The 15,772-nt window shown below is 43.5% G+C and overlaps 1 protein-coding gene across 5 annotated transcripts in view; it reads left to right on the top strand.

Moving 5' to 3' along the window:
- The window catches only part of IQSEC1 (IQ motif and Sec7 domain 1), a 275,684-nt gene that overhangs the window by 193,862 nt on the left and 66,050 nt on the right, over nt 1-15,772 (top strand). For all 5 annotated transcript variants that reach the window (XM_029912583.1, XM_026656720.2, XM_024208800.3 and 2 more), the window contains one exon: nt 2,917-4,181. In XM_029912583.1, coding sequence (XP_029768443.1) covers nt 2,923-4,181 — 1,259 coding nt within the window. In that variant the 5' untranslated portion in view covers nt 2,917-2,922. The remainder of the gene's footprint in view (nt 1-2,916; nt 4,182-15,772) is intronic.

Raw genomic sequence — 15,772 nt, forward strand, 5'->3', positions numbered from 1 at the left:
GGACAAGGATCACAGTGGCTCTCCCGAGAAACCTTCGCAAGCGCATTGCCCAAGTTCTGGATGAGACCTTTGAAGAGATCACTGAGGCCGATTACCATGATGTGAGAGAGAACATCAACGCCCTATTCCGCATCTAGGCATGCATGCAGCCCTAACCCTCCTTGCCCCAAGAGCCCGCACCGAATAACTTCCTTCCCAAAATAAAAGCTGCTTACTGGGCACCTCCTTTGGTTTTTGTCCTTCCCCAAGCACCAGCCGCCGCGACTGGCTGCCTTTCTCCTGGCTTGAAAACAGCTCCTGGCTGCATGCATCTACAGATTCCGGGGTGTCTTCCTCCTCCTCCTCCTGCCTTGTTAAACTGGGCTCTGAAGTGTCCATGGTGGTGCTCGGAGTGGAGGTGGGGTCACCCCCAAGTATTGCGTTCAGCTCTTTGTAGAATCGGCAGGTCGCGAGGGAAGCACCCGAGCGGCCGTTTGCGTCACGGACTTTGTGGTAGGCATTCCGCAGCTCCTTCACTTTAACCCTGCACTGCAGTGCGTCCCGGTCATGGCCCCTTTCCATCATGGCCCTTGATATCTGCCCAAAGGTATCATAATTCCTGTGGCTGGAGCGCAGCTGGGACTGGACAGCTTCCTTCCCCCAAACACCGATGAGGTCCAGCACCTTGCCATTGCTCCATACTGAGGATCGACTGGCACGTGGAGGCATGGTCACTTGGAAAGATGCGCTGAGAACACTCCACGCTTGGCTGAGCAAACAGCAAGGGGATTTTCAAAATTCCCAGAGAATTTAAAGGGCGGATCTGACGGTTGGTCACCTGAGGGCAGGGCAGTAGAGTTCAAAGTGACGACCAGAGTGGCTGGAACAGGCAGTGTGGGACACTTCTGGAGGCTGATCAGAGCGCATTAACAGACCAGGGTGTCCACACTGGCGTCGCAGCACTCCAGCAGGGGCACATCAAATGTTATTCCACTCGCCGAGGTGGATTACCAGGAGCGCTCTAGCTGCAGAGTCAGAGCGCTCTACGTGCCTTGCCAGTGTGGACGCGTTGTGAGTTAGAGCGCACTGGGTTGCTTTAATGCGCAAGTGTAGCCATGCCCTAAGACTTAAGGACTTCAGGATGTCTCTCTAAAAAGGCCTTTCTACTTCTTCTCTAAATGTATGAAACATTTTTAAATCACATTTGAGGTATCTTGACAGTAGCCTTATTTGGAATGTGTTACCTTACACATTCTATCCAGTGTGTCCTTTTTGAACCACTGGTTTCACAATTTAAAGTAGGTAAGCATGTGTTTTTGTTTTTTGTTTTTTTTTTTAATTGAAAGGTTTGTAATAAACAATAAACCAGTACATGTAGGTTCTGCTACAGAGATCATACTTACCATACACTATTTTGTTTACTGTGAGCCATGTACTAAGTCCTATGTTGGTTTGTTTTAATGTTTGCTGTGACAGCCATGATCAGCTGAAAAAAACAAAATACAGGAACATTATCTAAAAGGGAAGATATTCTAGATGGGACTAGAATTAAGCTCTTTGCCATTTTGAGTACAGTATACATACTGCAAAAAGAGGTGCACTTCAAAAGAATATGCATTTATACAGTATATTTCTGGGTTACAACTTTATACACCAGAGATTATTGTATTATTGGTAATGGAACAGACAAGTTTTTCCAATTTAACAATGATCAAGATCAATTAAATACTATGTTTTAGCTCATTTTAAAGTCATACAAGGTATTTGTAGGAATGAAGTTCAAAGGCAGATTCTGGCACATACTAAGCTTCATTGACTGACCAATTTTATAGGTAGTGATTCATTGAGTCGTACATTGATCTGTGAAACACAAAAGCATTCAAAGCTGTACAGAGAAGAGAAAGTGAGCTGCTCGCATTGTATTGGTAGTAAGTGGCAAAAATAAGGACTCTACTTTGCAATTTATTTAAAGATTCAGACATAGTTTTTGGGTGCCATGGAACATCAACACATGGAGGGCCACATTCTGAGCTGCGCCTAGGAGGTGCAGCCCAGGGTTGTGGGGTAAGTGTGGCTTTAAGCCAAATTCTGAGTCTAGCTAGGGGCATGTCCAGTCTGCAGTGCAAGTTAGAGCAGCCACAAGGGTTTATTTAACTACACCAGCACTGAATGACCCTTTATGGGCCTTTTTGCCAGCCCTGGCATCCCTGGCACACACCTACACCAGTGGCTGCACAGAGGATCTGTATAGAGCTCTGGACTAGCTGAAGAGGCCCCCTGCACTGCAGATACTCCACAGGGTCTAATTTCATTTAATTCATTAATCATAGGAATTGATCAGTTATGATAATACTAGGTCATAATAATAAACATTTCTGATCTTCAGAACATTTTACCAACATCCTCGCAGCATCTCTGTGAAGTAGATAAATCAGTATTATCTCTGTTTTACAGATGAGAAGATTGAGGTAGAAAGTGTAAGTGCCTTTGTGAAAGCCAAGTTAACTAAAATACACCCCTGTTTCATTGCTTCTTGAGGTTGCTTGAAATATTTGCAGGCTAGAAAAGGTGAGCAAGGAAGTATTTTAAGCACACTACAGCTGCAACCAGACACCTGGAATGGCTTTTCAGGAAAATATACTTTCTTTATATATTGGCATTGTTGTTATACATTTATATTTGGCATTGTTATGACCAGTTTTTTTTAAAGGACCACTCAAATAATTTTATATGAAATTATATAGCTGATCTATTGAGTTTGAGTTTTTATTTTTTTACACATTGAATATTTGATTGTCTTTTGAAAGTTCTTTAGGTGTATAACTAAAATATATCATTTTCTGTGGTATTTATAAAGATCTATCTAAGCATCAGGTGTCAGCTACTAACTTTTAGTGAGTCCTTGCATTATAAAATATTTATTTATTTCCTTTCTAGGTGGAAATGCTAGAACGGAAATATGGGGGCCGTCTCATAACTAGACATGCTGCTCGTACTATACAAACAGCTTTTCGCCAGTATCAGATGAACAAAAATTTTGAGCGGCTTAGAAGTTCTATGTCTGAAAATCGTATGTCAAGACGCATTGTGCTGTCCAATATGAGAATGCAGTTTTCCTTTGAAGGACCTGAGAAAGTCCATAGCTCCTACTTTGAAGGGAAGCAAGTTTCTCTGACAAATGATGGGTCAAAAATAGGAGCCCTTGTCCAATCTGAATGTGGTGACCTCGGGGAATCGGCCACAATGAAATCTCCAGCAGCATCCACTGATTTTGCTGATGCTATAACAGAACTGGAGGATGCTTTTTCAAGGCAGGTCAAATCTCTTGCAGAATCAATCGATGATGCACTAAATTGCCGTAGTCTACATTCTGATGAAGTCCAGACTCCTGATCAAATCAGAAGTCGTGAAATGGAGAGGGATAGTTGTAGTCAAATTAAGCCAGCAATCCATAATGTGGATCACAGGAAACTTGATGAGATGACTGCATCGTATAGTGATGTTACATTATATATAGATGAGGAAGAGCTATCTCCACCTCTTCCCCTTTCCCAATCAGTGGACAGACCATCTAGCACAGAATCTGACTTGAGGCTTCGCTCAATGAACTCTTCTCAAGAGTACTGGTCCATGACCCACAAGGATGATAAGATAGACACTGATACAAGCTGCAGGAGCACCCCTTCGCTGGAATGCCAGGAGCAAAGGATGAGAATGGATCATCTACCATTGCTAACTATAGAACCACCTAGTGACAGTTCAGTGGACTTAAGTGATCGCTCAGAGAGAGGCTCATTAAAGAGACAAAATGCATATGACCGGGGAATCACTAGTCAACAAGGAAGCCCGAAACATATCCCACATGGTATTCCTACCAAGATTATATCCCGAGAAGAACAGGAGGCTAGACACAAGCCAAGGCCCATTGATAGTCACTTAGCAATTAATGGCACAGCAAACAGGCAAAGCAAATCAGAGTCTGATTATTCTGATGGTGACAATGACAGCATCAATAGCACTTCCAATTCTAACGACACAATAAATTGCAGCTCTGAGTCCTCTTCTAGAGACAGCCTAAGGGAACAAACCTTAAGCAAACAAACGTACCATAAAGAAACTCGGAACAGCTGGGATTCACCTGCCTTCAGTAATGATGTTATCAGAAAACGCCATTATAGGATTGGACTGAATCTTTTTAATAAGTAAGTACAATGCTGTTCTGTTTTCCCCCTCATTATTTGGTAATATTTCAGTCCCTCAAATGAAGGAATATGTAACTCAGAATCAGAGACTGATATGTGATACTGGCTTTTCAGCCAAAAATAACCCCCCAGACCCACCACTGGAGGAGTTTTAAGTAAGAAGCAAAAAGAAAGCAGGATATGTGCATAGAAATCATAGCAGTTAGGTATGGAAACAGGCCAATTAGATCATATAGCTGTTCCCTTGTCAGTGCGTGATTGTTCTGTGTGGCGTGTTACTGGTCATCATGAATAAAGTTGACATCTTTACAATTAGCAATCAGTATGAGAAGAAAAATTTCATATGGCATGGCTAATGATCAAGGCTACGATTTACTCACTGAGATTGTGGAAGTCACGGAATCTGTGACTTCCAGTGACCTCATGACTTCAGCCTGCAGCAGTCAGGAGCTGCAAGGTCCACAGGAGCAGGGAACTGTGGGCTCCAAGCCAAGGGTGGGGGGGACCCTTGAGCTCCGACATCCAACCCATGGTGGTGGCCCCTAGAGCTCCTAGCCCCTGTGCAGCTGCCCCGCTGCAGGCAGTGTGGGGACCCTCAGATCCCCATTTTGTCATGGATATTTTTAGTAAAAGTCACGGACAGGTCACAGGCAATAAAGAAAAATTCACGGAAGCCGTGACCTGTCCATGACTTTTACTAAAAGTATCCATGACACAATTTTTGCCTTACTAATGACTGAAGAGACTATAGGACAGAATAAACCACTAGCTTCTAGAAAATGATTTTCACCCTGTCTGGCTTTTGGTCGTTGTCGATATAATAGAATCAATTTTTCCCCCCATGTATTCATATGTGGATGTTATAAATTTTGTCAACAAACATTTAAAAAATGAGTGAAATCCTGGCACTATTAAAGTCAATTGGAAATTTTGCTATTGACTTCATCAGATAATTTCTTCGCTTGAGACCATTGTGTTACTGTTAACCTGTACCCTCTGTATTGGTTGCTTTTAACACATACTTCGTTTTAAAAATTCGTTGTCTTCAAATTACTGGAGTTAAACAGTCAAATCTAATTACAGAAATATAATCTGATGGTTAGAGCAGTGACTGGGTAGTAGAATTTCTAGATTCTATTCTTGGCTGTATTATTGACTTTGCTGCATGGAAAGACACTTTTGTGCCTCTGTTTCCCCATCTGTACAATGGGTATAATTACATCACTTAGTCACAAACTTCTTCTGGGCTTAATTAACATCTATAAACCTCCTCTCTATGTGTAGATGAAGGGTGCTGGACAAGTGCCAAGATTCATTCTTGACAGGTTTCAGAGTGGTAGCCTTGTCAGTCTGTATCAGCAAAAAGAACAAGTAGTACTTGTGGCAAACTAAAAACTATTTCCCCATGCTAATTTTTCCCCTACTGTTACTCACACCTTCTTGTCAAATGTTTGAAATGGGCCATCCTGATTATCACTACAAAAGTGGTTTTTATTTCCTGCTGATAATAGCCCACCTTAATTGATTAGTCTCGTTAGCGTTGGTATGGCAACCCCCATTTTTTCATTTTCTGTGTGTGTGTGTGTGTGTGTATATATATATATGTAATATATAATATAAAATCCTACTGTATTTTCCACTGCATGCATTTGATGAAGTGGGTTTTAGCCCACGAAAGCTTATGCCCAAATAGATTTGTTAGACTCTAAAGTGCCACAAGTACTCCTCGTTCTTTTTGAAGATTCATTCTTATTATCCTTTTAAAAACACTGGCAGCCATGGTGCTATTTGTAGAAGTGTTAGGAATTCTCCTCGAAGTCTTGCAGGACCTTTTTGTGATAATTGTGTAGCTTCTAATGAGCTAAGCAGTGGTCCCCAACCTTTTTTGTCGGGTGGGCGCCAGACAACGAGCCACAGAGGACCGTAGCGGCGGACGAGCATCCACCGAAATGCTGCCGACAAGTGGCAACATCAATAGGCGTCGCTGCCGACAAGCAGCGTCATCCAGAAAATTGGCAGCATTTCGGTGGATGCTTGTCCGCCGGCCAGTACATGGGTGCATTTAGATGCCCCGGCGGGCACCGCGTTGGGGACCCCTGAGCTACTGGGTGCTTCAGCTTCCATTGCAATTTTATACAAGTCAGTTTACTGTTCCTATTCAGCTGCTAGCGTTGTAATTTTGTTTTATTTGGATTAATAAATAATCAGTTTATCTATTATATGCTGTAACGTTGCAAATCATGTAAATCTGTTGACACCTTCATGTATCGCTTCATATTCTAGTACAATACTAAATAGGGATCCACCAGGTCTGACTGTAAAAACCTTAAGAGGGGTGTATGGGGGGCTGTGTGTGTGTTCTTTTTGAGGTTCTTTGCAAAAGGCATTTAAAGTGCCTTTAATTCACTGACATCTTATAAGGGGAAGGGTTTTGCAGGCTTTTCCTGCCTAGAAAGTGAACTGGGGGAGAAAGGCATTTCTATTTTTAGAATATCTTCAAAGATTCAAGTTGGTTGAAGAAGGAGAGAACAATGACACAGTTTGGATGACCTTTAAAAGGCCTGATGTGATGGTGTATTTCTGTCTAGTCATTAGGCCCTGAGTTGTGGGGTTTTTTTTTTTTTTTTCCCCCCTTTGTTTTTTTTTTTTCTTTTCATTGAGCTTCAGGCTTGACATACAGCTCTTTTGGTGGGCTGTGGAAAACAGACTTAAGAGAAGGAAAAAAAGTACCCAGGCAACGCACACAAATGAATGATGGCATCTGGAATTGTCAGCTGCTCCCCGGTCACATGCTGCCCTGTCAGTATGGAGCTGACAATGGGGGGGGGGGAGGGACCAAACAAACCCCAAACAACATGTACAGAAGAGAATAGAGGAGAGTGTTCTTCAAAAGACATTTAACTGATCTTTCTGCACTGTTGGTTGGGCAACTGAGAGGATAAAGAATACTATTGAATTTAATGTTGAGTTAGTAATCTAGTGTTGGGTTTTTTTTGTTTTTGTTTTTGTTTTTAGTATCCCGTCAGTGGCAAGTCCTCAGAAACACAGCACTATACAACAACTCAGGTTTACTCCTGGGGGAATTCTGCACGAAAATATTAAATTGTGCACAATATTTTAAATTCTGCATATGATATTTGTCAAAATAACACAATATAATCCCTCCAGTTTCAATTATTTTTGTAATTTATTTCAAAATACCTGTCAATAAGTATGTCAAAAATACAGACAACAGCAAAAAAATCCCAACAGGAGTAGAGAGTTAAAGAAATCATTACAACAAGCCAATTTCAGTTGGGAGGTGCTGGAGGGGGCTGTGTGGGGCACCCCCAGAGCCCAGACACCTGCACCCCATTCCCCACAGAGCCCAGCTGTGAGGCATCCCTAGAGACCAGATACCTGCACCCCACTTCCCCCAGAGCCCAGACATCCCCCACAGAGCCTTTACTCCCCCCAGCTTCTTTACTGTCCCACCAGCGGATGCAGTGTGGGGAGGCCCTGCCCAGCCTTATCCTTTACCAGAGCTGGGTCTCCTGGGTCCTGTCCTGTTCCCAGGAGAATGAGGATAAAGCTGAGCAGCCAGAGCCTGCAGAACTAGGCTGAGTGCTCTGCTCACTGCAAGCTGGAGAGCTGGGTTCTGCAGAGTCCAGCAGCCCCTAATGGCTGCCAGCAGCTTTGCAGCCCCAATTCTGCAAGGGAAACATGAAAGTCTGTGCAGAACATTAATTCTGTGCAAATTCTGCATTGTGCAGTGGCGTAGGAATACAGGTTGCACCTTTTGCATGACTTTTTTTTTTTTTATAACACTGTGTGTATGATTTTCCCATATGAGCTTCTATGTTGGCACATGGCTGCCAAGTCTTACAAGATTGCACTGAGTCACCCAGATTCTATGGATAGGATATTTGCACAGACAATGCCAAGTTTCATATAGATCTTGCTTGGCACTAGAGTTCTTCTTTAAGACCCATGGCGTTGTGCAAGACTTGCAGATGCTGGTTCTGTCCAAGAGGCCAGTTACACCTTATTTTTGGCAATGTAAAAGCAGCGAAGAAAATCATCAGCACAGTGTCAGTTTCGCTGTGAGAAACAAGTAGGTAAAGCTCCTAGAACAGTGTTTTTTAAACTGCAGTCGCAGAATGTAAGGCACTGGGTTGTGGCAGCTATGGTCAGCACCTCCGACCAGGCCATTAAAAGTCCCGTCGGTGGTGCTGCCCAGCAAAGGCAAGCTAGTGCCTACCTGTTCTGACACTGCTGCTGACCGGGAGCCGCCCAAGGTAACCCCACTCCCCAACCTGTGCCCCAATCCCTTGCCCCAGCCCTGAGCCCCCCCCCCACACTCGGAGCCCCTTCCTGCACTCCAAACCCTTCATCCCCAGCCCTGCCCCAGAGCCTGCACCCCCAGCCTAGAGTCCTGACCACCTCCTGCATCCCAACCCCCTGCCCTAGCCCAGAGCCCCCTCCCACACCTTGAACCCCTCATCCCCAGTTCCGTTGGGTCACAGGCATCAACAATTTTCTTCAACTGGGTCACCAGAAAAAAAGTTTGAAAACCTCTGTCCTAGAAACACCCATTGGGAAGTCAGAGCGTATCATCTCACTTAAACTTCAGACAACCATCAGCTCTGTGAACATCATTAGTGCCTATGCAGCAACACTCATATCTAGCCCCGAGGAGAAGGATACATTTTACGAGTCTTTGCATCAAGCCATCAAAAGAATACCAGCCACTGAGCAACTTTTCCTCCTTGGTGACACTAATGCAAGAGTCGGTGCAGACAACAACTCATGGCCAGATTGTTTAGGACATTTTGGCATTGGCAAGATGAATGAGAATGGCCAACGACTTCTTGAATTCTACGCCCAAAACCAAATGTGCATTACCAATTCATATCTTACAGGAAAACATTGCCACAAAGTGTCATGACGACATCCACAATCAGGCCACTGGCACCAATTAGGCCTTGTATTGATTTGCTATCAAGTGTCAAGGCTCCTGCAAAAGATGGCATCCCAGAGGAAATCCTCAAGTGCAGGAAACACAGCCTATTACCATATCTTCATCAGCTGCTACTTAAATGCTGGAAAGAGGGTGAGGTACCACAAGAAATGCGTGATGCAAACATCATCACTGTGTATAAAAAGTGAAAAGGGTGACTGCAACAACTATAGGGGTTTCTCGCTACTAAGCATAGCAGGAAAAGCGGATTGAGTGTTGGAAGATCAACTATAGACATGATATTTTCTATGCGTCAACTCCAAGAAAAGTGCAGAGAGCAAAACTGACCATTGTACATTGCCTTTTTGGACCTAACCAAAGCATTCAACACAGTCAGCAGAGCAGATCTATTTGCAATACTAGAAAAGACAGGATGTCCATCAACCCTGTTTATGTGTTTGTTCCACAACAACATGAGAGCAACTATCCTGTTTGACGGGTCCACTTTGGACAGCTTTGAGATGAAAAGTGGAGTGAAGCAAGGATGTGTTCTTGCCCCTACACTCTTTGGAATCTTCTCAGCACTCTTGAACTGTGGGTTTAAAGACATGAAAGATGGAGTGTATCTCCACACAAGATCAGATGGGAAACTCTTCAACCTGTTCCGACTTAAGTCAAAGACCAGAGTCAAAAAAGTGCTAAACAGGGAACTTCTATTCACTGATGATGCTGCCCTCAATGCCCACAATGAAGATCTATTATAAGAACTCATGGACTGCCTTTCAAGTGCCTGTCAGGGATTTGCTCTCACCATCAGCATCAAGAAAACAGTTGTATTAGGACAGGGGGTTCCACAAGATCCTTCAGTTACCTTACATGCAAACCAGCTAGAAGTAGTCCAAAAGTTCAGCTATTTAGGTTCTACAGTGACAACCAATCTCTCACTAGATGAAGAACTAAATGTTTGCATTGGAAAGCCTTCCACCACCTCTAGCAGACTAAAAGAGCATGGAACAACTCAAAGCTTGCCATCAAGAACAAAATGCTAGTGTACCAAGCTTGCATCCTCAGCACTCTCATGTATGGTGGGGAAACATGGACAGCTTGTGCTCATCAGCAGAAAAGGTTAAACAGTTTCCACCTACATTTGTTTACGCCTCATACTCAACACCAAATGGCAAGATAAAGTCACTAACACAGAGGTTCTTCAAAGGGCAAATTTGCCAACTGTGGTAGCCCTGCTCAAGCAAAGACGACAGCACTGGCTGGGCCATCTGAGTAGGTTGGAAGACGGACGCATGCCCAAGGACATGCTATACAGGGAGCTATCAGAGGGAACAAGAACAACAGGACGTCTCAAGCTTCACTATAAAGAGACACGCAAGCGAGATATGAAGGAATTTGGAATTGATTCTGACCAATGGGAAATCTTGGCAAGTGATTATAGCAAGTGGCGCCATCATCTCCATCAGGGTATCAAAGTCCATGACAGAAGCTGGCTCCTACAACTTGAAGAGAAAAGAGCCCATAGGAAGCAGGCAGCTCCCAACCAATTTTCAATATTTGCCAAAGAACATGCAAATCTCGGATTGGCCTATTCAGTCACATGAGACATTGCAAACCATCTATATCATAGGCTGCAATTCCCACTGTCTCTTGCAGATGAAAGGATGCCAACATGGCATTGTGACATTCCATGTAAACCCCTTGTTGCTCCTGCATGCAATCTCACTTTCAAAAACAGCGCCTGATAGAACATGAGGCTTTAACACTTGTGAACAGGTGGTGGGAAAACAACTTTAAGGATACTGAACTTCATTCTTAAAAGTTTTAATAGGCAACTACTAATAAGGGAACCTGTGGGACTGGAATTGCTTTGGGGCAATTGATATGATAGAAATTGCTTTAGGGCACCTCTGGGTAGCACTCTGTGGTTTACAAGTGAAATTTCCTTCACTGTAAAGAACCCTTCCCCCCACTTCTAGTTATTGCATTTGATTGCTTTGATGCACTGTACAGTGTCAGTTTGAATTGACTTTTGAGTTACCCTCAAATAATGTCATGTGTTTATTGCTCTTAGTGCACAGGTATGTCATGGTATCTTAGATGTCCAAAGGTAATTTGAAAAATAGGTCGCATCATCACTGTAGATCTGTTTCTCTAGCAATAAGCTACACTGTTCATCCAAGTATATCTGGGGAGGTTTAAAAATCCCACTGCCCATAAGTGGCTTCAAGGCCACGTAACTGGAGAAGTCAAGGTTCCCAAAAGTCTGCATCTTACAGAGGACCATGCAAAGATGGTGTTTAGAGCTACTTTCATTTCATTTTGTTATTGCCACAGTTCTCAGAAATAGAAAACTATATGAAACAAGTAACAATTCCATTCTTTCTGTATTTTAAATTGAAGGAGATACACTTTTGGAGAAAAAAATTGCTAACAAAGGGACTGAACTCTCCCTTTAGAGGAGGAGGAGGTGCTATGTTACCTAATTGAATATGATTTGTTTTTTAGTTATGAAACAGCAAAGCTTTAAAATACAGTAATGAAAAATCACTCTCCGTTGCCACAATAGAAATTACATCCTATGGAATTCCACCTAGATCTGTTGGAAGTATATGCATGATTTTACTTGCTTATACAGCTAAGTAATGATTTTCAAAAACCATAGCACAGTTTTCTTTCTAAAGACCTTTTGCCAATTTTGCATGGTGTAAGCTTAGGGTGGAGTAGATAAGCCTAGAATGGTTGCTGCTCCAAATTGCCCACTTGTTGGCTGTCTTCTGCAAAATATTAGCAGGTCAGAGATCATCAGGGAATAGGACAATAAAGAGCACAGCCATGAATACAACAAAACATCTATTTCCAGGAGTTCATATCTTGGCCATTACACTTGTTTTTAGGCTATAATTTGGCATCAGACTAGGAGCAGTTGTTTAATGTTGCTAAAAATACATACATTTTTAAAGATGTTTTGTGGCATCTGCTACATCTGAACTTCTGTTATCCCCAGAGTAGACAGAATTTCTACCTAAAAAGCAGCTTCTGTGCATACAGATTTTTAGTTGTAACAGAGTGAACAGACCCTGTGCATGGGTTGGCAGGAAGAGTGTTATACCATTCACTCCCAGAGTAGAGGAAAGATCACAGCTGCATGCCCTAACTGCAAAAGCTGGTAGGAAAATATGGTGGGGCCAGCTGTGTTTAATTAGGCAATTCCCCCAGCACTCTCAGAGAGAGAGGTGGTTTGAATACCCAGATCTAAACCACATTAGAAGCCATTCTTTCTTTGTAGGCAGGAGGAAAACACTAACTGGAAAAGCCTTCTTTTGATGGATTCAAACTTTGTGGTTGGGCTCATTGAGAAACCAGACTGTAGGAAGCCTTTGGATTGTTTCTTTAAAATAAATTAAATAAATAAATAAATAAGTATGTATGTATGTATGTATGTATATGTGTGTGTGTGTGTGTGACCATGGGTTTATGTCCTTGTTTGTTTTGACTGCATTCTGGAAATGCCTGATTTACCAGTCAGCTGGACTTGAAGACCTTGGGATATTCAGGTCCTATATCCACCAATACTGCCCCATTAGTACTAACTGACAAAGTACAGTATAGTACAGTGATTATACAGTACCATATTTAAGTGTGTAAGGTTGATATGGTAGGTGACAAATGTTTCTAAGGACCCACAGATAATAGGTGGGGTGATTTTAAAATAAGTGGCCATGTCTGTGGTAGTGTAAAGTAGGGGAGGATCCTTCACGGCCAGGGCCGGCTCCAGGCACCAGCTTAACAAGCAGGTGCTTGGGGCGGCCAAGGGAGAGGGGCGGCAGGTCCCTCACTCCCTCTAAGAGCGAAGGACCTGCCGCTGAACTGCCGCCGCCGCGGGGGGCGTTTTTTTTTTTTTTTTTTTTTGCTTGGGGCGGCAGAAATGCTGGAGCCAGCCCTGTTCACGGCGCCATGAGCACGGGCGTGAAGGAGCCACCGACTAATGTCCCCAACAGCCGTGGGACCAGAGAGGAACTAGCCCACCGGGGTTCCTCACCCTCCTTGGGTGGCAGGAGGTTCCACCACTTGATGTTGGGGCAAGACACGTGGATGAGGAAATGAAGGGTGTGGAGCATGAGCACATACAGCTATTTCTGAGCACGGTTCAGAGGCGGAGGAACATAGCGGGTGGACAGGGAGGCTCGCGGGGCAGGGGCCTGATAAGGTCCTGAGGGCCAGGGGTGAGAGGCGGGCAGGGAGCACCCTCCCATAGGAATCCCTCAAGGAAAATGCGAGAGGTGGGCAGTAGGGCTGCTCTTACCTCCTGGAGCACATTATGGGGGGGGGCACGAGGGATGGAAAGCCCCATGCGCTGGCCAAGCATCATGGGGTCCTCCCAGTCCCCCCAGTTGTAGTGCAGGCATTCTCCAATCCTGGGTTACCAGCTAGGACCAGCCTCTGGCGCACATCCCTCTGAGAGAGTGCTAGAGGAATTGCCAACTGCACACCTAGATGGGGGTTGAGTAGCAGAGCTCTGCAAGGAGGTCCTCCCACCTCAGTGGCTGCCAGGGACCTGGTCGCTGAGACTAGCTTCTATGTCCTGAGGAGGTCCTGGTAAAAGACCAGCAGCTCGGAGAGGTCTTGTGGGAGATCTCTCTGGGTGAAGATAGAAGAGCTGCCAATCATATTAAAGGTGGCAGAGGTAGGCATGTGCCAGTGCGCTCCACCCCAGACTACTTGCACCATAAAGGAGCCTCTGCAGGGCCAGGAGGCGGAAGACATGGTCCTGACTGTGGAGGCAGAGTAGGTCCTGTCCACCCTCTTCCAGTGGGAGGCTCAGGACACCTCCCTGCATTCCACACAGTCTTGTTGCTGTTTACTGTTACTCTAAATCACTGACATCCTCAATATTGAATTGAGGTTATAGAGTATTGTTTATACATCATTTCCAGCTTTCTGTTCTGCCTTGTGTTGTATCCTAGCCTCACTTTGGGATTTTGTCATGTTTTAAAGGCCAGTGTTACACGTTTGTCTTGCAGGGATGTCATTTCTATTAGTGCCATCTATTTTTAGAATAGAGGCTAAAGGCTTAAAGTGTTTTACATTAAGAAAAAATTCCTAAATTTCCCATATCCTTTTTTTTTTCCATTTATCGTCATCTTTTATTTTCTAGAAATGATACATCTGGAAAACTGCTGTCCCTGTATCACATCATCAGCTTTTCCATTTTAAAAATACTCCATAGCCTCCTGGGTTTCAAATTATCATCAGGGTCCCCCAGTTCCAAAATTCTCCCAGAGCATTTCTTGATGCTGCCAGAAGGTGTGAGAAGAAGGTTTGTATTATGCAATGATAATATGTATATTAAATCTGGGAGCCCCAGAAGCCCTACCTGTGGATCCACTGGTAATTTCATTTTGGGTAGATTTTTATTATGAAATCCGTCCTCAGAATCCCTGTGCTCTTGGACGTTCCCGCCAAATATGGAGAAAGGTACTTACATTGCACATGCTTTCCTACAATTGTTTAATACATCTTTTTTTTAAACATGAGGGTGTCCTTATCCACTGGAAGAGTAACTTATAATTATTTTCTTTTAGTTGATATGCATAGAATCATAGAAATGTAGAACATAGAAATGTAGAACTGACAGAGGCCTTGATAGGTCATCTAGTCCAGTCCCCTGCACTAAGGCAGGACTTAGTATTATCTAGCCCAACCCTGACAGGTGTTTGTCTAATCTGTTCTTAAAATTCTCCAATGACTGAGATTCCATAACCTCCCTAGATACTTTGTTCCGGTGTTTAACTACCATTACAGTTAGGAAGTTTTTCCTAATGTCTAACCTAAACCTTCCTTGCTGCAATTTTAAGCCCATTACTTCTTGTCCTGTCCTCAGTGGCTATGGAGAATTGTTTATCACCTTCCTCTTTATAACCTTTTATGTATTTGAAGACTGTTATCGTGTCCCTCCTCAGTCTTCTCTTCTCCAGACTAAAACCCAATTTCTTCAATCTTTCCTTGTAGGTCATGTTTTCTAGACCTGTAATCATTTTTGTTCTCTGACCTTTCTCCAACTAGTCTTCATCTTTCCCAAAGTGTGGTGCCCAGAACTGGACACCATACTCCAATTGAGGCCTTATCAGTGCTAAGTAGAGTTGAAGAATTACTTACTTACAACACTTGGGCTAATACATCCCAGAACGATGTTTGCTCTTTTTGCACTAGAATTAAATTTGTTGACTCCTATTTCATTTGTGATCCACTAAAGCCCCCAGATCCTTTTCTGCAACACTCCTTCTTGGGCAGTCATTTCCCACTTTGTATTTGTGCAATTGATTATTCCTTCCTAAGTGTAGTACTTTGCATTTGTCCCCCTTGAATTTAATCTTATTTAATTCAGACCATTTCTTTAGTTTGTCAAGATCAGTTTGAATTTCAATCCTGTCCTCCAAAGCGCTTGCAACCCTTCCCAGCTTGGTATCGTTCACAAACTTTATACGTGTACTCTCTATGCCATTATCTAAATCATTGAAGATATTGAATAGAACTGGGCCCAGGACACATCTGAGAGACCCTACTCAATATGCCTTTCCAGCTCAATTGTGAGCCATTGATAACTACTCTCTGAGTATGGTTTTCCAGCCAGTTGTGCACCCAT

This window comes from Terrapene carolina, unplaced genomic scaffold (genome assembly GCF_002925995.2).
Source record: "Terrapene carolina triunguis isolate 2854851 unplaced genomic scaffold, T_m_triunguis-2.0 Scaffold232, whole genome shotgun sequence".
Classification (NCBI taxonomy): domain Eukaryota; kingdom Metazoa; phylum Chordata; order Testudines; family Emydidae; genus Terrapene; species Terrapene triunguis.